Below are 21,408 nucleotides of genomic sequence, written 5' to 3'. Positions count from 1 at the left end.
CTTGACTGGCATCGCTTTTTACCTTGAAGTCTGAACGAAATGTATGACCGGACTGTGTATGCAAATAGTTATTTTACTCTCCCTTGTGAGTATGGTTGCTCATTGCGTTTATTGTAATGCTTTCTCATTTTTCCTATTTACAGTGCAAGGCCTACTTTACTAGAGTATTGCAGCTATCACCTGAATTTTCTAGGAATTTTGGCTGGGCCTACCAGCAGTTACAAGGATTATATTGCTTTTATTGAAGGAAACCATATAGACATGAAACTAATAGAAGAACATTGGAAGCAAAAAGGCATTAGCAAATTTCCTGATCCATCCCCATTGGTATGTATTGAATAACAATAATTGTATTCGTGGTGTATTGTTGAGACTACCTATAAAAATGAAAACCATATCCAAATTGAGAAATGGACTGGGTGGTGCAATGGGTTAGATACTGACCATTTACTTCAGGTACCTGGTGTTCTGGTGCAGATCCAACCTAGACTAACAGGGTGGAAGACTGTTCTATCTGTAGGCTGTGAGGATCCCAAGCAAAATAAGTTTGGGTAGTCTCAATTCAGTCTTTAGTGCACATGGGCTTACAGTTTAACACTGTCTTGGTATTAACTTGTATTTCCACTGGTTGAGAGAAATGGAAAAACCCACTGCTGGTGCAGTTAGAGATGCTCATCTGAAGTCGAGTTTTATGACTTGATGTTGGGCTTAAGTGGAAAATATTGCATTCCACAAACTAATGCCCTGGTGAACAGACATGAACAGAGACACACACACAGACACCAGACAGACAGATGGACGGACACCAGACGGACAGACACCAGACAGACAGACGGACGGACACCAGACGGATGGACACTAGACAGACACGCACGCACACCAGACAGACACACACACACTCACTCTCACATTCACTCACACCATTCAGACACACACACACACACAGACCGACACACACACACTAGACACCACACACACGTGCACACACCAGATGCCGCACACGCACGCACACACCAGACATACACACAGCAGACACCCCACACACACAAACACACCAGACACACACACACTAGACAGAAACCAGACACAACATGCACGTACCAGACACAACACGCACACCAGATACGTCACAGAATACTAGAATGTTGTCAGCAGGGAAATGTGAAAAATAAATACATGTTTAGTGGATGAGGGATAATGGGATGTGAGGAATGAGGGCTAGAGAACTTGACGTTCAGCAGAGCAATTCAGATCCTGGAGAACCGACGAGGTCCTTTTAAACAGCCCACCTCGGGACTTGCCCCTCTAGCTGTCACTGATCTGCATCCAGGGGATGTGGCGGACCCAAATCCATCCTTCACCCCCAGCTCCAGGGCGCAAGTTGCACCATTTGGGGGACATCCTCCTGAGGTGGCTGTGCTGAGCCAGGAGATTTCCTGACTCACGCATGCTGCATCCCTTGAGAGTGAAAATCCGGCCCAATGTTCCACATCAATGGTCGTTCATCTGAGCTGATTTTATTCCTGACATTTTAATGGATTTAAAAGTAAACATTGTTCTGTGCTATGAAATAATAAATGCTTGGCACTTTTTTAAACTTGGTTCCTGACAGTTATCATAAGCCACTCGAGTACTCTTGGTATTGACAAAAAACTGCTCAATTTATTACATTATAATTTGAATTTGTCTGTTATCCTATGGTCTATCTACATATCTAAACATGATATATTGAGTGGGATTTGCTTTATTTTTCTAGAGAGCTGTAGCAAACAAAATGCTTATCACCTTTGTATGTGTAGTTTGGTTTACGGTAATTACGAAGAACTTCCCTATCTCCTACAATGTGGATGGCAAGTTTATAAATGAAGCCTCCTTCTTCAGAAAACTCTGCTACCTCTTCATCTCAGTCCATGCGTCCAGACCCAAGTATTACTTTGCTTGGACTTTAGGTAAAGTTATTTGCTGTGCCGCCTTAACTGTATATTAATGCCATATTTTACATTTTATATAATTAAGGCTGTGATTGTGACTGATTTCACAACCTCCCGTTATCGCAGTGGCCTGCCTGTCAGGTCACAGTTTGATTGACAGCTCTAAGAGGTTATAAACTCTTTGAAGTGGGACTACGAATACAAATGCTTGTTTTTTAAGGGATTAAAAAAGTTAAATGTACTGAATGAGTTGTTATCAATAAGAGTTTTTTTGAAAAAATGAATTCATCAATAGGCAATTAAGTGTATTACTTCTCAGTGTGAGTCCTGAGGTCTGCCCATGGTGGGTACTGGGTGAGTTGGCATGGTAGGAGATGTAAGGACAACCCATCTGTTGTCCTTGCATCTGGTGAGTGATGAGGCATGGGTTGGTACGAAGTTGGTATAAGGGCTATAAAGGGCCATGGGGAGCAAGCAAGTCTAGCCTGAGCAGGGATCTATGCAAGTTTAACATAACTTTGTTACTTTAGCATTCTGTAAACCTAGGAATAAATCCCAATGCTTTGTTAGCATCTTTAATTGTTTTGCTGACCTGTGATGTTGGTATGAATGATGTGTCCACATGTGTTTATTTTCCATGATATTAATGTTTTTATTTTGCCGACCAGAGATCATCACCTCCCCTTTTACCTGTGTTAAAATGCATTTGCCAATCAATTGTCCACTCTGCAAGTTTTCTAATGTCTTCTTCTCTTAACTATACCCCTAGTTTGGTTCACAGAGTTCCTTGTTCCTTAATCCAAATTGTTATACGAAAAGCAGTGGTCCTAGCATTCTTCCTTGTGGAACACTGTTTTCTCTTTTTTTTCCTGATCTCAATAACTACTCTGTACCTCTTTTATCTGTTTTATTTAAGCCATTTTGCTACCCATTCAGCTATTTGGTCACTAATTATACATGCTCTAATCTTTGTCACAAGCCTATTGTGTGGTACATTATCAAAGGCTGTTTTGAAAATCCAAGTATATGAAATCCACTGTATTACTGTTTGCTCAGTAAGATCTGGTATCATTCATTGAGGATGATTTGCACGGTCAGTGTAGATGTGAAAAGATTCATAGAATCATAGAATCCCTACAGTACAGAAGGAGGCCATTCGACCCATCAAGCCTGTACTGCCCACAATCACAATTACCGCAACCCCATACATTTATCCTGCTAATCCCCCTGACACTAGGATCAATGTAGCATGGCCAATCTAACCAACCCACGCATCTTTGGACTGTGGGAGGAAACCGGCGCACCCAGGGGAAACCCACGCAGACACTGGGAGGATGTGCAAACTCCACGCAGCCAGTGCCCCTGGGCCAGAATTGAACCTGGGTCCCTGGCGCAGTGAGGCATATGTTTCAAAACCCTGTTAACTCTACGTGTATTTTGTAATGTCTATCTTTTGTATTTTTCACTGAAAATTGATGAATTTGCAAAGGACTAATATCCGAGAGTTCCTCTGAAGTAGTTTTGGAACAAGGGATTGAAAACGGAAGCTTTGATAATTCAATTAAGTTTATAAAAGATGTAAAGGCATTGGAGGAAGTTCCATCCTCCGTCTGCTTGTTCTGGTGATTCACGCAAAGCATTCTGTGGAACTGTTTAAAGAAAAACAAGGCATTCTGTTGGACATTGTTCCTTGCTTGGATGACAGCACCAAAAATCAAGAATACATTATTCCAAAGTCTAATGATCCAATGAATACACCAGATCTACTTCTGTGCTAGCACCTTGAGTCTCCTGTGATTCTCTCTTGTTGGAGATGGTCATTGCCTGTCACTTGTGTGACATGAATGTTACTTGTCACTTATCAGCCCAAGCTTGAATGTTGTCCAGGTCTTGCTGCATATGGGCATGGACTACTTCAGGATCTGAAGACGTGGGAATGGTGCTGAGCATTGTGCAAGCATCAGTAAGCATCCCCACTTTTGATCTTATGATCGAGGGAAGATCATTGATAAAGCAGCTGAAGATGGTTGGCACTAGGAACCTAGTGCCAACCATTGGCCCTGAGGAACTCCTGCAGTGATGTCCTGGGATGGGGATGATTGACCTCTAACAACCACAACTATCTTCCTTTGTACTAGGTATGACTCCAACCAGTGGAGAGTTTTCCCCCGATCCCCATTGACTTTCAATTTTGCTTGGGCTCCTTAATGCTACACTTGGTCATATACAGCCTTGGTGTCAGTGAAATGGAGTGAAGTGAATTGTTTGCAGTTGGCATCGTTGATGCTGGGGACCTCAGGAAGAAGCTGAGCTGGATCAGCCACTTCTGGCAGAAGATGGTTGCAGATGCTTCAACCTTGTCTTTTGTACTGATGTGCTGGGTTTCTCTATCATTGAGGATGGGGATATTTAGCTTTGAGATCATTCAGCTCAATGGCTTATGCAGTTTGGCATGCAAGTAGTCCTAAGTGTAACTTCATTGAACTAGGAATGGTAGAGTGGGGTATGCCCAGCCATGAGCTTGTAGATTGTGTTTGTATAAAATTCTGCTGCTGGTGGCCGATAGCACCTCAGGGATGCCCAATTTTGAGTTGCTAGATGTATTCCATAAAGGTAGTGCCACACAACATAATGGAGGATATCCTCAATGTGAAGACAGAACTCTGTCTCCACAAGGCGATGGTCGCTTCTACAAATACTGCCATGGATAGATACATCTGCGACAGATAGATTGGTGAGGATGGGGTCAAGTATGTTTTTCCTTTTTGTTGATTCCCTCACCACCTGCAGCAGACCCAGGCTGGCAGCTATGTCCTTTAGGACTCGGCCATCTCAGTCAGTAGTGATACTACCGAGCCGCTCCTGGTGTTTGACATTGAAGTCCCCCACTCAGAGTTCATTCTGTGCCTTAGCCACCTTCAGTGATTCCCCCAAGTGGCATTCAACATGGAGGAGTACTAATTCATCTGCTGAGGGAGGGTGGTATGTGGTAATCAGCAGGAGCTATCCTTGCCCATTTTTGACCTGATGGCATGCGACTTCATAGGATCCAGAGGTAATATTGAGGACTCCCAGGGCAACTCCATCCTGACTCATACCACTGTGCCACCACCTCTGGTGTGTCTGTCCTGCTGGTAGGACAGGACGTACGGAAGGATTGTGATAGTGGTGCCTAGGACATTGTCTGTAAGGTATGATTTTGTGCCCCCCAATGACTATGTCACTCTGTTGCTTGACTAGTCTGTGAGACAGTTCTCCCAATTTTGGCACAAGCCCCCAGATGTTAGTAATGAGGACTTTGCAGGGTCGAAAAGGCTGGGTGCGCCATTGTCGGTTCTGATGTCCAAGTCGACGCTGGGTAATCCATCCAGTTTCATTCCTAAATCATGTATCTTTGCTGCCTTTTTGGAAGAAACTCACTTTTTAGGCCAGCTATCTGCAAGCTGATCAGCACAGTATTGAGAGTACAAGCTGAATGGCTTCATTGTACCGTTTCCAACACTTGCTTGTGCTTCCCTGACTGACTTGTACTCATTTTCCAGAGAAAAATCTCTTCCCTAAGATCAACCTTAACCAATTTCATTGTTTCAAAATTCATGCAACATGTAAAAGTCTATGTTGGTTAGTCCATCAAGTTTTCCTTTTTGGGGAACTGTTCCAATAAGTATTCTACATGGATTGTACTTCTCCGTGAATTGGACGATTAGTGGTTGAGTGGTTAACTGTCGAAATTAATCTCATGGATTGTCTCCCGTTGTTATTAGTTTGTGACTTAAAAAGTTAGGAACTGAGAGATTGCACTAACTATTGCTAAAACACTTTAGCGGTTCTTTCAGAAATGGAATTAAGCAATAACTAGTTATCCACTTCCTTTTTCTCTCTTAGCTGATGCAATTAATAATGCAGGTGGTTTTGGGTTCAATGGCCTTGATGAAAATGGGAACTCGAGATGGGACCTGATTTCAAACCTAAACATCTGGAACATCGAGGTGAGATTCTCAAATGCACATATGTAAACTAGATTCGGAAAACCAAGATTTTATTACTGTATTGTCATGGCTGAGATTTTAATTGGACTAAAAGTATTATACATAATTATTTTTCACACAATCACCTATATGGTCCTACCAGAAACAAAGTTGAAGATTTATTTTGAGTCACTAAGTTGTGTGTGTGTGTTTTTTCTCTCATCAGTTTAAGTCTGGTTAATACTTTGTTTTGTGCAGGATTCACAAGTGCTGAAGTTAATCATTTAATGACAGAACGGAAGATTGCTGTAAAAATCGGATTCTAAAAATTGCAAAACTCTGCTGTAGTAATGACTCACTTTGATCGCATTATCTGCTCTTGCACGAGCAATACTTCTTTTCAACATCTGTTCCCAGAATTGCCTCGACTGCTTTCACTTGCGCAAGAGTTAATGAAGCCCGAGTTTTGTACAGTTTGCTTCTTTATTGTAAATGCGTCATCGTCAGTCTCTTTTCTTGCATTTTATTTGGTTGGCTGGGTCACTACTTGAGAAATAACTGACTGACAAAAATAAGAGGTTATTGACTTGGTGCTGCCACAGGTCCACTCCATCCAGTTGGTGATGTGGGTCAGAAATGTGGGCATGCCCTGGGCTGTTCTTCCACCCATCTACTTAATTGGTTAGAAAATCTTGCACATCAAGTTTCATGAATTTACAACAGACCTAAAAGCCAAAAAACAGAAATTTGTAAAATCTGAAACAGACGATTTAAAAATAATATGACTTTTTCACAGCCATACCAATATTTTGGATTTTAAGAAACTTTTAGAAGAGACCAGTTTATAACTTTACTTTAAAATTCCATTATTAGTTATTTGGCTTGTAAATACTAAGCTGCTAAAGATCACAAAAATGCTTTCCAATCATTAACACCATATAATTTGATTATTTTACTGTAGCTGTTCAATTAAAATTATGGTATATATCATCCAGGCTTGTTCAAGGCCTGGCCTGGATGCTGAGCCAAATTTGGGTATGGGCATAGCCCAGGCAAAGTTTTGGGTGAAATTTAGGGTTGCTGGTGGAGGGCAAAATATTGGTGGGCTGGGGGAGGGCGAAGTTTTGGCAGGCCTGGGGAGGATTTTGTCTACGTGTGGCTGTGTGTGCGAGACTGAGGGAGTGTGTGTACGGGAGGGAGTGAGGGAGTGTGTGTACGGGAGGGAGTGTGTGTACAGCGGGGAGTGTGTGTACAGGAGGGAGTGTGTGTGTGTGTACGGAAGGGAATGAGGGAGCGTGTGTGTGTACGGGAGGGAGGGAGCGTGTGTGTGTGTATGGGAGGGAGGGAGCGTATGTGTGTGTGTATGGGAGGGAGGGAGCGTGTGTGTACGGGAGGGAGGGAACGTGTGTGTACGGGAGGGAGGGAGCGTGTGTGTACGGGAGGGAGGGGGCGTATGTGTGTGTGTACGGGAGGGAGCGTGTGTGTGTGTGTACGGGAGGGAGGGAGCGTGTGTGTACGGGAGGGAGGGAGCGTATGTGTGTGTGTGTGTGTATGGGAGGGAGGGAGCGTGTGTGTACGGGAGGGAGGGAGCGTGTGTGTACGGGAGGGAGGGAGGGAGCGTGTGTGTGTGTGTACGGGAGGGAGGGAGCGTGTGTGTGAGTGCGTGTGTACGGGAGGGAGGGAGGGAGCGTGTGTGTGTGTGTGTGTGTGTGTACGGGAGGGAGGGAGCGTGTGTGTGTGTGTGTACGGGAGGGAGGGAGCGTGTGTACGGGAGGGAGGGAGCGTGTGTGTGTGTAAGGGAGGGAGGGAGCATGTGTACGGGAGGGAGGGAGCGTGTGTACGGGAGGGATGGAGCGTGTGTGTGTGTAAGGGAGGGAGGGAGCGTGTGTGTGTAAGGGAGGGAGGGAGCGCGCGTGTGTGTGTAAGGGAGGGAGGGAGCGTGTGTGTGTAGGGGAGGGAGCATGTGTGTGTAGGGGAGGGAGGGAGCGTGTGTAAGGGAGGGAGGGAGCGTGTGTGTGCAGGGGAGGGAGCATGTGTGTGTAGGGGAGGGAGGGAGCGTGTGTGTGTAGGGGAGGGAGCATGTGTGTGTAGGGGAGGGAGGGAGCGTGTGTGTGTAGGGGAGGGAGGGAGCGTGTGTGTGTAGGGGAGGGAGGGAGGGAGCGTGTGCGTGTAGGGGAGGGAGGGAGCGTGTGTGTGTAGGGGAGGGAGGGAGCGTGTGTGTGTAGGGGAGGGAGGGAGCGTGTGCGTGTCGGGGAGGGAGGGAGCGTGTACGTGTAGAGGAGGGAGGGAGCGTGTGCGTATACAGGTGTGTGTGTTTGTGTTTACGGGAGTGTGTGTGTGTGTATGGGAGCGAGTGCGTGCGTACGGGAGCGAACGAGCGGGAGCATGCGCTGAGTGAGAGAGACTGACTGATTGACTGTCTGTGTGTGAGTGAATGAGTGTGACCATGAGTGTGTATGGGGGTGAGTGACTGTGTGTGGTGAGTGTGTATATGGCAGTTGAGTGATTGTGTGTGTGACTGGAAGTGTGTATGTGTGGCTGCGTGTGTGCATGTGTGTGTGCAAGCGACTGGATGTATGTGTGTATGCACACAAGTGACGGTGTGGGTGTGTGTGTGGGTGCAAGTGACTTTGTATGCAAATGACTGGGTGTATGTTTGTGTGTGTGTAAGTGACTGGGTGTGTGTGGGCGTGTGACTGTGTTTGTATCTGTATTTGTGTGTGTGCATGTGGCTGCATGTGAGTGACTGCATATGCATGTACGTGTGTGTGCATGGGAGTGAATGACTGTGTGTGTGTGTGACTGAATATGCGTATGGGAGCGTATGTGTATGAGTGACTGTTTCGGTGTGAGTGACAAGTGTGTGAGTGGATGAGTGAGTGACAGTGTATGCATGCAGGAGAGACTGAGTTTCTTGTGCGCGCGCGAGTGTCTGACTGTGGGAGTGTTTGTAAGACTGAATGTGTGTGTGTGTGTGCCTGACTTTACATGTATGGGATTGTGTGTGCCCGTGTGCGTGCACGTGCATGCGTGAGACACTGAGTGAGTGAGTGGGGGTGAGTGTGAGTCTGCCTTATGCGTAGTCTCCGGTTTCTCACTCTCACCACCACAAACCAGCCCATACACATGCACCCACTCGCACACAAGCACCCACATACAATGACTCTCACACTCTGGTCATTTTTCTTACTCTTCTTTAATGGAACAATTTATTGCTATGAAGTTGCTGCACTTCTGTTCAGCAATTGTTTCTTTCCTTAACACCTCAATTTTAAAAAAAAATTCAGTTTAATTTTGTGCTAAATCTTATCTTTCCAAAATCTGCTAATCGGCCCTTGAGCGAGAAATATATGCAAATGTGGCCCCGCGAGTGAAAAGGTTGGACAAGCCTGATGTAATCTGTTTTACAATACAAATACATACTTCATTAAAAGTAATTTTGTTTAACATGGTCATAATATGTCCTCTATTTTAAAAATAAGTTGAATTTTCTCTAATTATCTGCTCTGAATGTGAGATTATGCATTGGTTACAATTCTATCTACATCTTCAACCTTATAGCACTTCGTCTGAGTGACCCATATTATTGTGTGAGCTTGGATAGTGAGTGTTGGTGGTTGTTTGAATGTAGGGAATTACCTGCAGCCCTAAATGCACTTCATGGTAGTGCGTCACTGTTATGGATGACAACCCTCACCCTACAGTCTCATAGACCAATTGGCAACATTCCTATTTCTGTCCAGCCTATATTCAACTCACTCTTAGCACCTTCTTGGTCTTTATTCGGCATTCTAACATTAAGACTTTTATGCTAATACTCTCCTGTGCTCTTGAGCTTTTCCAATCAAGCAACACTGGTCAAGTAGAGGGAGATGAGTCATATGCTGGCAATAACCAATGCACCATGAAAGCTCGCTTTCTTACAGGTCAATTAAGGATAAGTAAAAATAGCCACAATGCAAAATTCTTAGCTGTTATACATTTCCCTGCTTGAAAGGCATTTAATCTATAGATAAATGCCCAAATAAAATCCTATAAACTCAACTCCAGCAGTGCACCAATGAGAAGCAGTGACTATTAAACTACAACACTGGAGATAGCATTGCTCAGCACAATGCTAAAGTACAAAGAACAAAACAGCACAGGAACAGGCCCTTCGGCCTGCACCGATCATGTGTTCCTAACTCGACCATCCATTTGTATCCCTCTATTCCCAGTCTGTTCATGTGGCTATCTAGATAAGTCTTAAATGATCCTAGCGTGTCTGCCTCAACCACCTTGCTTGGTAGTGCATTCCAGGCCCCCACCACCCTCTGTATAAAATACGTCCCCCGCATATCTGTACTGAACCTTGCCCCCCCTTACTTTGAACTCGTGACCCCTTGTGTTTGTCATTTCTGACCTGGGAAAAAGCTTCCAACTGTTCACCCTATCTATGCCCTTCATAATTTTATAAGCTTCTATTAGGTTGCCCCTCAACCTCCGTCTTTCCAGGGAGAACAACCCTAGCTTACTCAATCTCACCTCATAGCTAATACCCTCCATACCAGCAACATCCTGGTAAACCTTTTCTGCACTCTCTCCAAAGCCTCCACGTCCTTCTGGTAGTGTGGCGACCAGAACTGGACGCAGTATTCCAAATGTGGCCGAACCAACGTTCTATATAACTGCAACATCATATGCCAACTTTTATACTCTATGCCCCGTCCAATAAAGGCAAGCATGCAAGAGTGTCCCTCTCCTTTGTGAATACTGATGCAAAGCATTCATTTAGGATCTCACCTACTTCCTTGGGTTCTAAGCATAATTCCGCTCCTTTGTTCTTGAGAGGTCCGACTCTTTCTCTGATAACCCTCTTGTTCCTAACGTATGTATATAATGCCTTGATCCTGTCTGCCAAGGACATTTCGTGACCCCTTTTTGCCTTTCTACCTCCCTGTTTGAGTTCTTTTCTACTTTCTCTGTATTCCTCCAGTGCTTCATCTGTTTTTAGCTGCCTGGATCTTATGTATGCCTCTTTTTTCTTTTTGATTAGACCCACAATTTCTCTGGTTATCCACGGCTCTCGAATCCTACCTTTCCTGTCCTTCCTTTTTACAGGCACATGCCTGTCCTGCACTCCTATCAACTGCTCCTTAATATACTCCCACATGCCAGATGTGGATTTACCCTCGAACAGCCTCTCCCAATCAATAGCCACCAACTCCTGCTTAATCCGGCTGTAGTTAGCCTTCCCCCAATTCAGCACCTTACCCATAGGACAACACTCATCCTTTTCCATGACTATCCGAAAGTTTACAGAATTGTGGTCACTGTTCGCCACATGTTCCCCCACTGAAACTTTGATGACCTGACCGGACTCATTCCCCAGTACTAGATCCAGTATAGCCCCCTCTCTAGTTGAACTATCAACATATTGTTCCAAAGAACCTTCCTGGACACATTTTACAAATTCCTCCCCATCCGGACCCCCAGCCCTAAGGGATTTCCAGTCTATATGAGGGAAATTAAAGTCTCGTATTACAACAACCCTATTTTTTCTACACCTGTCCAGAATCTCCTTACAGATCCGTTCCTCAACTTCCCGTGGGCTGTTGGGAGGCCTGTAGTATACCCCCAGCATAGTGACTGCGCCCTTCCTGTTTCTGAGCTCTACCCACAGTGTCTCGTTACATGATCCTTCCAAATTGTCCACCCTCTGTACCGCTGTAATATGCTCCCTAACCAGTATTGCTACTCCCCCACCTCTTGTAGCCCCTCCTCTGTCTCGCCTAAAACACTTATACCCCGGAATATTGAGCTGCCAGTCCTGTCCTTTTAACCAAGTCTCTGTTACTGCAACCACATCCAAGTTCCGCGCATGCATTAAGGCTCTAAGTTCATCTGTCTTGCCCGTTACGCTCCTTGCATTGAAGCAGATGCACTCCAGACCTCCAGGCCCACTGAGTTCATCCTCCCCCAGATTGCTCTTCCTCTTAGGTAGCCTTGTCTTGGTCCCATGCTCGTCCCCAGTCTCTACGCTTGCTGACCTATTGTTCTGATCCCCACCCCCCTGCCACATTAGTTTAAATCCACCCGAACCACACTAGCAAACCTCCCTGCCAGGATATTGGTGCCCCTCCAGTTCAGGTGTAACCCGTCCTTCTTGTACAGGTCCTATCCTCCCTGGATGACTTCCCAGTGATCTACGAATCTGAAACCCTCCCTCCTGCACCAGTTCTTTAGCCACATGTTCAGCTGCACAATCTCCCTATTCCTAGCCTCACTAGCACGTGGCACGGGGAGTAATCCAGAGATTGCTACCCTAGAGGTCCTGCTTTTTAGCCTTCTACCTAACTCCCTAAATTGCTCTTGCAGGACCTCCCTGCTCTTTCTGCCTATGTCATTTGTACCAATGTGGACAATGACGTCTGTCTGATTATCCTCCCTTTTTAGGATGCTTTCTACCCGCTCAGAGACATCCAGGACCCTGGCACTAGGGAGGCAGACTACCATCCTGGAGTCTCGTTCGCGCCCACAGAACCGCCTGTCTGTGCCTCTGACTATTGAGTCCCCCACTACTATTGCACTCCTATTCTACCCCTTTCCCTTCTGAGCCACAGAGCCTGACTCCGTGTCAGAGACCTGGTCACCATGGCTTACCCCTGGAAGGTCGTCATCCCCCCCAACAGTATCCAAAACGGTATACTTATTTTGGAGGGGAGCAACCACAGGGGATCCCTGCACTGACTGCTTCCTCCCGTCCCCTCTCCTGACTGTCACCCAGCTAGCTTTGTTTTTAGGTGTTACCACTTCCCGATAACTGCTATCTATCACCCCCTCTGCCTCCCGAATGGTCCGAAGTTCATCCAGTTCCAGCTCCAATTCCCTAATGCAGTCTGTGAGGAGCTGGAGCTGGGTGCACCTCCCATAGGTGAAGTCAGCAGGGTCACTAATGGTGTACCTTACCTCCCACATCCTGCAAGAGGAGCATTGAACTGCCCTAACTGCCATCCTCTCCACCCAAACTCCCAACAAGATAAGAAGAGTTAGAAAAAGAAAAAGAAAAGCTTACCTGTTCTCACACCGAGTCTTTTTTTTTAGGTTAGAGGAGGAGGGAGGGTGGGAGACACTTCACGTGAAGTGTCTCGGGTTTCCTCACCATTCAAATTTATTGGGTAAAACAAAATTACCCAGGTCTCCCCACGGCCGACTTCCGGTTTCCTGCTGCTCTGAAAAAAAAGCTCCGAAAAAGTAAGTTAAAATCAAAAAACTCAGCTTACCTTCCAGCTCTCCCGTCCAAAATCGCTCCCCTCTCTGCCTGCTCCGCTGGAAGAATGAGCACAATCACATTTAGAAATTAGATCATTAAATGACCAATGAATAATAATGCAAATGAGTTTACACTTCTGAACAAAAAAAACTATCTCCAGTGTTGTAGTTTAATAGTCACTACTTCTTATTGATGCACTACTGGAGTTGAGTTTATAGGATTTTATTTGGGCATTTATCTATAGATCAAATGCCTTTCAAGCAGGGAAATGTATAACAGTTAAGAATTCTGCATTGTGGCTATTTTTACTTATCCTTAATTGACCTGTAAGAAAGCGAGCTTTCATGGTGCGTTGGTCATTGGCAGCATATGACTCAATTATGCTAATTCTATTCCAAATAAGGTAGAGCCAAAATCCTTTTATTGCAATGTTTATTGCCTAAAATCAAAGGAGTAATTCCACATTTTGGTGCCGACAAAAGGCAATGGTGCTTACAGGTCGAGTATCTCATGAACTACATCTCACAGCCTGTGATTTTCTGCCCATTTCCAGTAATTACATGGTTACCCACAAACACTGTCTCTTACTGCCGTCAAGCTATCCCCTAGATCTTCTGTGCACATCACAGTCTGTTACTCGATCTTTTGTTGGAGAGGAGAAAAAAATTAAAAATGTGCAGATTATATTCTCCCAAAGTATTCTTTAAGGAGATGTGGTTAGGATGTTTGTATTGATTGGGTAAATGGAAAAAATGCGGCATGGAAAATAACTACTGCTTCGAGAGAGGGAGGTGGAGTCTTGGAACTTCAAGTAATAAAAAGGGAAGGGCAGCTTTCTGGGATCTACACACATGGGTTCACTTTGAGATTTTATTGCAGGAGAATTTTAAACTAAAAGTATAGAAATAGTTTAAATCCTCTTTGCTGAAGACGCAAGGGGAGGAGCAAATGAAAATGAAATGTGACCTATAATGAATACTTTAGACTATATGCTTGCAACTAATGGAATTGGTTGTTCCCTGTAACCTAGGCAACCCCACATTATTGTTTTCCTATGGAGTTCATGTCAACCTGTGGACTTCATTTTGCTCACTTTATTCTCATCTCAACAGAGGTGTGTTTTTAAAAATAATGCTCATAAAAAGGTCATAAGAAATAGAAGCAGGAGGAGGTCATTCGACCCCTGAAGCCTGTGTCGTGGTTCCCCAGGACGACAATTCGTTCACATCGGTTTAAAACAGAGAGTCTGAGCAGCGATCTTTCAAGCAAAAGACTTTATTTCTCAGCACAAGAGACAAAGCCGGGAGCGTCCGGAACACTCCAAAGAGCCCTTGGGCTTACACTCTTTTATGTACATTTCAGCCTCCTATCTCAAGATCCTTATCTCCCTTTTACTGCCTGTCCTTGGTTGTAATCTTACCCTACAGCCCTATCTTTCTTTGGCCACCATTAATTTTAGTTGACCCTTTATCTGTTTTCTTTGCAATCGGTCGCTCCCTGTTATATCTCGTTGTCTCTTAAACCATGGTGGTTATAACTCTTGCTCTTATCTGAACTTTTCTGTTTGTACAATAATCGTGGTTTTGTAAGCTAAGGCGAATGTGTTTAGAAGAAAAGACATCCCCCTGCTGATTTATGGTCCACTAATGTGTTTAGCAGAAAAGACATTCTCTCTGCTGGTTTATAGTCCACTATTAAGTTGAACCACCGAGCAGTCTTCCTTGTTTTCTTAAGTGGCTATTGTTTGCTTTCCTTAATTAGTGATTGCTATATTACTTCTCTAGTTCCTTCACTTTGACTATATCGACTACACTTGATTATATTAGGTCACACGAAGTTACTTTAGGTTACATATCCATTTTCACTACTTATCTAAATCTGCTTTATTATTTCACTAAAACCTATGAATCTGAATTCCATACTAAACTCATACAATATCCAGTACAATTTCCCTTACAAGTCCCCCCTTTGAGGCTATTCCCTAGCCTCATCCCAATTACCAAGCTCAAATAATCCCCTCGCTCAATCCCATTTGTATTTTATTTTAATCACTCTTTGCAGGCGATGTGGAGGAGCCGAATATTTTGGTCAGGGATCAGTGTCCCTATTCTAACTTTATCATAATTTGTCTATCCCGGTTCTGATTTTTGGGTTGCTCCTCCAGATTGCCTGCCTCTGACAGTCATCAGCCAAAAACCTTCCCACTCTTGTCTAGGGAAGGGAAAAAGACTGATTCCTGTGTACAGACTAAGTTCTCCTGGTTTCGTGCGGACTTCAGCAAGGTGCTGTTGTTTCCACAAGGTGATCTTCCACTATTGTAGTTATTTTACAGAGTGACGAGTTTCAACTTCGACCAAGGTCATTGTGAATCCACTCAGCGGGGGCGGCTCAAGGTTTTCCCATTCCTCTGTTTTTTCTCTCGAGCGTGAGCTGCTTAGCACCCGCGTCACCATCTGCCGCGCTGCCATTCTGGTAAGGAAGGATCTCAGGGCGGGTAAAAAACAACAAAATATCAATCCCAGAATGATTATTGTTGCGATTGCTACAGCTCCAGCTTTGGCAAACCACGCCCCCCATCTTCCTAATATTCTGTCCAGCCAACTCCATACCTCATGCCCAAACCCAGCATTTTCTTTCACTTCTTTCTTAAGATTTCTTAACTTATTCATGGCTTGTGTAAATGACCCCTCTGGATTAGTGTTATTAGGGATAAATGTGCAGCACTGATCCCCAAACATAACACACACCCCTCCTTTCTCTGCCAGGAGCCAATCTAACGCCTGTCGATTTTGCCACGCCATTTTGCTGGTCGCATCCAACTGCTCTCCTAAGGCCTCCAGGGCATCATTCGTATAATTAATAAACCTCTGCTGATTATAATAGATGTAATTGATCCACTCAGTATTCTTGCTGGGTGTGATCCAAACAAAGAGGGATTCAAACCCTGCAGCTATTTCGTTCCTAGCTTTGAACTCATTCGGGATGCCGCGGGGCTGTCCGATTGCGTCCAATTTTACCGTAGGGTCAGGGGTATATGCCCTCTTAACTTTTTGTGATTTAATTTCTTTTTCCACCGGTAGTATCACAGTGCTCTGGGCAAGCATAACTCGGGCACATAGTCCCTTCCAATTCTGTGGTAGTTTTGCCAATAGCCCTTTCTCCGGGCCACAAAGCCACCAGAGATCGGCCAGTTGATTTTCTTGATAGTCTAACACATAAGGAGGGGGTGCCCATCCCTCTCCTGAGAGGATCAGATAAAGAGCATCGGTTATATTCCAAATCCTTTCACACTCTCCTGTGTAATTTCCCACACTACTTCCTGTGCTACTTTCCCTCCAATAGCAATCTTGGATTTGTAAGTTAGGCTCTACACTCCATTCCTTTGGGACCGCGTCTACTGCCGTTTTTGGCCACTTTGGACAACTGTGGGTCAAGTTGTAGATGCCCTTTTTTACCCCAGCAAACAGGATGCAGTGGTATTGACACAACGGCGGCTCACCTTTACAAAGGTTATCACATGCGGATCCGGAACAGTCTATATTCTCATACGAGTAGTTCCGATTCCCTATCATATGATACCTTATATATGTGGTATATGGACGGCAATTTTCCTTTCTCCAGCTTTGTTGCCTGGTTCTACAGTCTCCTGATCCCCATGGTATATCAGTTACTTGGGTGTTAGGTTTCTCTGATGCACATACTACACACTCTTTCCCATCACTGTTTCTCTGACCTGTATACTCAGCCCATTTCCACCATTTGTTTTTCTGCGCTTTTTCCCAAATAGTATTTGTGCTCACTAATCGTTCACGTTTTGTTCGTCTTAATACTCTATCTTCCTGATTTTGCACCCTTATGTCTTCTGTATCCCATTCTCCTTTTCTATGGGTCACGGAAGTTCCTAAGGGAAATAGTTTCCAACTCCCAGGTGGGGAATGGGGCCTCTTCCCTGTCCTCACCTCCCTCGGCACCTTGACTAATAGGCTCAGGCTGGGCATTTGTATCATCAGCCAGCTCATGTACAGAACTACTTTCATCATCCTCTATTCTTTTTGTTCTTCCTTGGCTCTGTTCCTCCTCCCCACGATTCTCCCCGTGTATTTCTATTTCTTCCTCGCTATCACCTCTATCCACTCTGTGTACTTCTTCAATTTCCCTTCTCTCCCCTACCCCTGGTACCGTTCTGGTACAATGGTTTAAGTGATACCACAGTGTACTGCCTTCTACTTGCAACGCCGTGGGAGACACTTTGGTGACTTCAAACGGTCCTTCTCGTCTCGGTTCATTCCAACGTCTGCGGAACTTCCTGATGTATACTCGATCTCCAGGCTTGATCTGATGTTCTGTTACCGGATTCTCCTCCTCCTTGGCTTTTTCCTGTTCAAATATAGTTCTATGTATAACAGTTAATTGTTGTATATACTCTTTTGTGCTTTGATCTAAACATTCTAGCGTAGGACCTCCTGATCCCCTGATCTTAGGTACCGGCATTACTCTTCCTGTCATCATTTCATGTGGGCTCAAATGTGTGATTCTGTTTTCCTGACTCCTGTATTGCATTAGAGCCAATGGCAGAGCATCTATCCAGTTTTTCCCTGTTTCATTGCAAATTTTGCTTATTTTAGCCTTAAGGGTCCCGTTTGCTCTCTCCACCATTCCTTGGGATTGGGGGTGATATACGCATCCAAACTTCTGCTTTATTCGGAGTGCCGAGAGTGTCTCTCTCAGTGCCCTTCCTATAAAAGCAGATCCATTGTCTGAACTTAATTGCGTGGGTATGCCAAATCTTGGGATAATTTCTTTTGACAGGAAGTTAATCACCGTTCCAGATCCTTGATCTTTGGATGGCGTTGCTTCTATCCATCTGCTGAATCTATCAATAATCACTAACATGTATCTTTTCCCTCTTACCACCTTTCCCATATCCACATAGTCCATGCATAGATGTTTAAATGGTCCTTCAGGAATGGGTATATGCCCTATTGGGGCAGTAATGCCCTTCCTGATGTTATTCTGAGCACACACCTCACACTGACTCAGTATGTAGTCAATCGAGTTTTGCAGGTATGGTGACCAGAATCCTTCCTTCTTGATCTTTCTAGCCACTTCTCCTCTTGCACAGTGGTCCACTCCATGCGCTTCGCTAATTAGTACGGTTAGTAATGATGTGGGTGCTATGACTAATCCCTCCCCATTTCTCCATATCCTGTCCTGTTGTCCCTGTAGTGCTCCTCTATCTTTCCACATTGCCTTTTCAGCTACAGAGGTTTCCTCCTGTAACTGTGCTACATCTTCTAATGTGATATGAGGTTCGATATCCCCCGTACCTGGCCCTGGGTGCGGCCTTGCTATTTCTACTGGGGCTATCGTAGCCTCAATGCATCCTGACGCTTCTTTAGCTGCCTTGTCGGCTTTGGTGTTTCCCTGTGTGATGCTGTCTGCTCCCTTTTTATGCGCCTGACACTTAATTATGGCTAATTCCCTTGGACCCATCATGGCCCTTATTAAAGCCCTGATTTGACCTTCGTGTTGTATTGGTCCTCCTCCGCTTTTCATAAATCCCCTTTGCTTCCATATTGCCCCAAACAGATGGCAGACCCCGTGGGCATAGGCCAAATCAGTATAAATTTCCACTGCTTCCCCGTTTGCTAGCTCACATGCTCTGGTCAATGCTTTAAGCTCTGCTAATTGGGCCGAACAGGGCTGTTCACATTTCTCTGCTTCTATAACTTCAAGTCCTCCTGGTCTTTGTTCGACTATGGCATAGCCTGCGTGGTTTCCTAAGTGATCCCTGTAACATGAGCCATCTACATACAGTATCCTTTTCCCTTCTGTCACTAGTCCCTCTGCTCTTAAATCTCTCCTCAGTTTCATAAATGTTTTTGCTTCTCTTAAGCATTCATGTTCTTCTCCTTCATGAGGTAATGGCATGTAATCAGCTGGATTTACTCTGTTGCACTTTATAATCGTGATATCTGGAAATGTAGTTAGCATTCGATAATGATGGATCCTAGCAGGTGTCAGCACAAATTTTCCTTGCTCAATCAATTCAGCTACCTTATGGTATACATGTATGTTTATCGGATATCCCATTGTGACCGTAGCTGCCTTTTCGTACGCCCACCAAGCTGCTGCCAGACCTTGATAGCACGGAGGGTATCCCATTGCTACGTCGTCTAGCTTGGTACTGTAATATGCTACAGCCTGCCTTCGTCTCCCCTTGCAATTTTCCTGCATTAACATTGCTGTAGCAAATCCGGCTTCTCTGTTACTCACAAATAAGTCAAAGGGTTTGTCATAGGTCGGTAAAGCCAAGGCTGGTGCCTGTGCCATTTCTCTCTTTATATTCTCAAATGCGTCTGACGCATCTTTATCCTATTTTAGTTTGGCTTTTAGTTCTCCGCACCCTGCCTCCTTCATTATCTTTCGTAGTGCCTGCGTTTTTTCGGCATAGCTCTCCACCCATTCTGAACTGAATCCTGTCATTCCCAAAAATGTCATCATTTGTCCCACCGTCTGTGGTTTCGGAACCTTTAGTACTGCTTCTATTTGCTGTGAAGCTATCTCCTTCTGTCCTGCTGATATTTCTCTTCCCAAGTATTCTACCTTTTTCTGGCACAGCTGCAGCTTTTTCCTGGAAACTTTATGGCCCCCTTCTGCTAGTCTTTTCAATAGTTTTAAACTATCCTTCCTGCATTGTTCTTGTGTTCCTGTGCATAATAATAAATCATCCACATATTGTATCAGTGTTCCTTCCAACTGTATTCCTTCTAAATCTGCTCTCAACACCTGATTGAATACATGTGGGGAATGTTTAAATCCTTGGGGCATCCTATTGTATGTGTATTGTTTCCCCTTGTACGTAAATGCAAAGAGATACTGACTTTCTTGAGCTAGTGGCACACTAAAAAATGCCGAACATAGGTCTATTACAGTAAACCATCTACTTTCAGGTGGTATATTTGTCATCAAGGTATAAGGGTTTGGAACCTCTGCTGGCATATCTTCCACTACCTCATTAATTGCCCTTAGGTCATGCACCAATCTCCATTTTTCTCCGTCCGCCTTTTTCACTGGTAGTAGCGGTGTATTACACCTGCTCCGGGTTTCTTTTAATACCCCTGCTTCTATCAATCCCTTAATTGTCCCTCTAATTCCTTCAATTGCTTCTGTCTTGATTGGGTATTGCGGCCTATACGGCCCCTGACGTCCTATCTTTAATCTGACTTCAACTGGATTAGCGTTTTTGACCCTCCCTACATCCGTGTCCTGTCTGGACCACAACTCCTGCGGGAGGGAGTTCAAATCCTGCTCTAACCTCTCTCTCCACTCCAGTTCCTGTTTCTCAATTTGCACTCCTATTGTTATCTGCTTCGGTTTCCCAAGCATTTTAACATCCAAAATTATTTTCGTCATTTGTCCATTGCTGGACGTCCAAGTATCTACATTGTCTGTCTGGACAAATTCTAAATCTTGTGCTCTCAACACCATTGGTCCTAGGTCTTTTGATCTGTATCCCGGATTCACTTTCAATGTGACATGTGGCTCCGCCCCAGATACAGAGAACCATTTGTTAACCCATTCATTCCTAACAATTGTGAGGGCTACTCCCTCTAGTCCGATTAAAATACTTCCTGACTTTATTTCCTGTTCTCGTCCTGCCTCCCTTTCCCATTTCTCCTGTATCTCAGGTTCCTGCCCTTCATCAAATATCATTGTACTGTGTAATTCTGTTCTTGGCCATTTGGCTTGTGGAACCCAAGTGTTTATAAGCTTTCCCCAAACTTCCCATATCTGTTTTTTAACTTGTTCCTCTATATCTCCCAACCAATATACATTAACCCCTTCCTTTCCTGGTATTTCAAGTGGATACATTCCCATCAAATCAATTCCTTGTTCAGTGCATTCTAATTTCAGTCCTAAACCTAGGATTGCATCCCTTCCCAATAGATTTAAAGGAGTTTTATCACATACTAAAATAGGTACATGGGTTGTCTTATTTCCAATGGTAACAGGCACCGGCGTCGTCATTCGAGCTAATGTTACTTTCCCCGAGAACCCCACAGTTTTTACAAACTGGTTTGACAATGGTAAGTGATCCGCATACTTCGTTTGCATGCACGTACATGTGGCGCCGGTGTCTATCATCATGGGGACCTCGATCCCTCCTACTCTAACGTTAACTATAGGTTCCTGCTCTGCAGTTTCTGTTATCTGTACGTACTGTCCTACCATTTCGGGGTTCTCTGGGCCTCCC

General features: G+C 44.6%; 1 protein-coding gene across 1 annotated transcript in view; it reads left to right on the top strand.

Moving 5' to 3' along the window:
- mboat1 (membrane bound O-acyltransferase domain containing 1) overlaps nucleotides 1–21,408 on the top strand; it is a 117,403-nt gene that overhangs the window by 77,914 nt on the left and 18,081 nt on the right. Inside the window, exons 7-9 of the mRNA XM_078228828.1 lie at nucleotides 144–327; nucleotides 1,757–1,949; nucleotides 5,817–5,920. Coding sequence (XP_078084954.1) covers nucleotides 144–327; nucleotides 1,757–1,949; nucleotides 5,817–5,920 — 481 coding nt within the window. The remainder of the gene's footprint in view (nucleotides 1–143; nucleotides 328–1,756; nucleotides 1,950–5,816; nucleotides 5,921–21,408) is intronic.

This window comes from Mustelus asterias, chromosome 2 (genome assembly GCF_964213995.1).
Source record: "Mustelus asterias chromosome 2, sMusAst1.hap1.1, whole genome shotgun sequence".
Lineage (NCBI taxonomy): Eukaryota > Metazoa > Chordata > Chondrichthyes > Carcharhiniformes > Triakidae > Mustelus > Mustelus asterias.
This window is presented reverse-complemented; position numbering and strand designations above follow the sequence as displayed.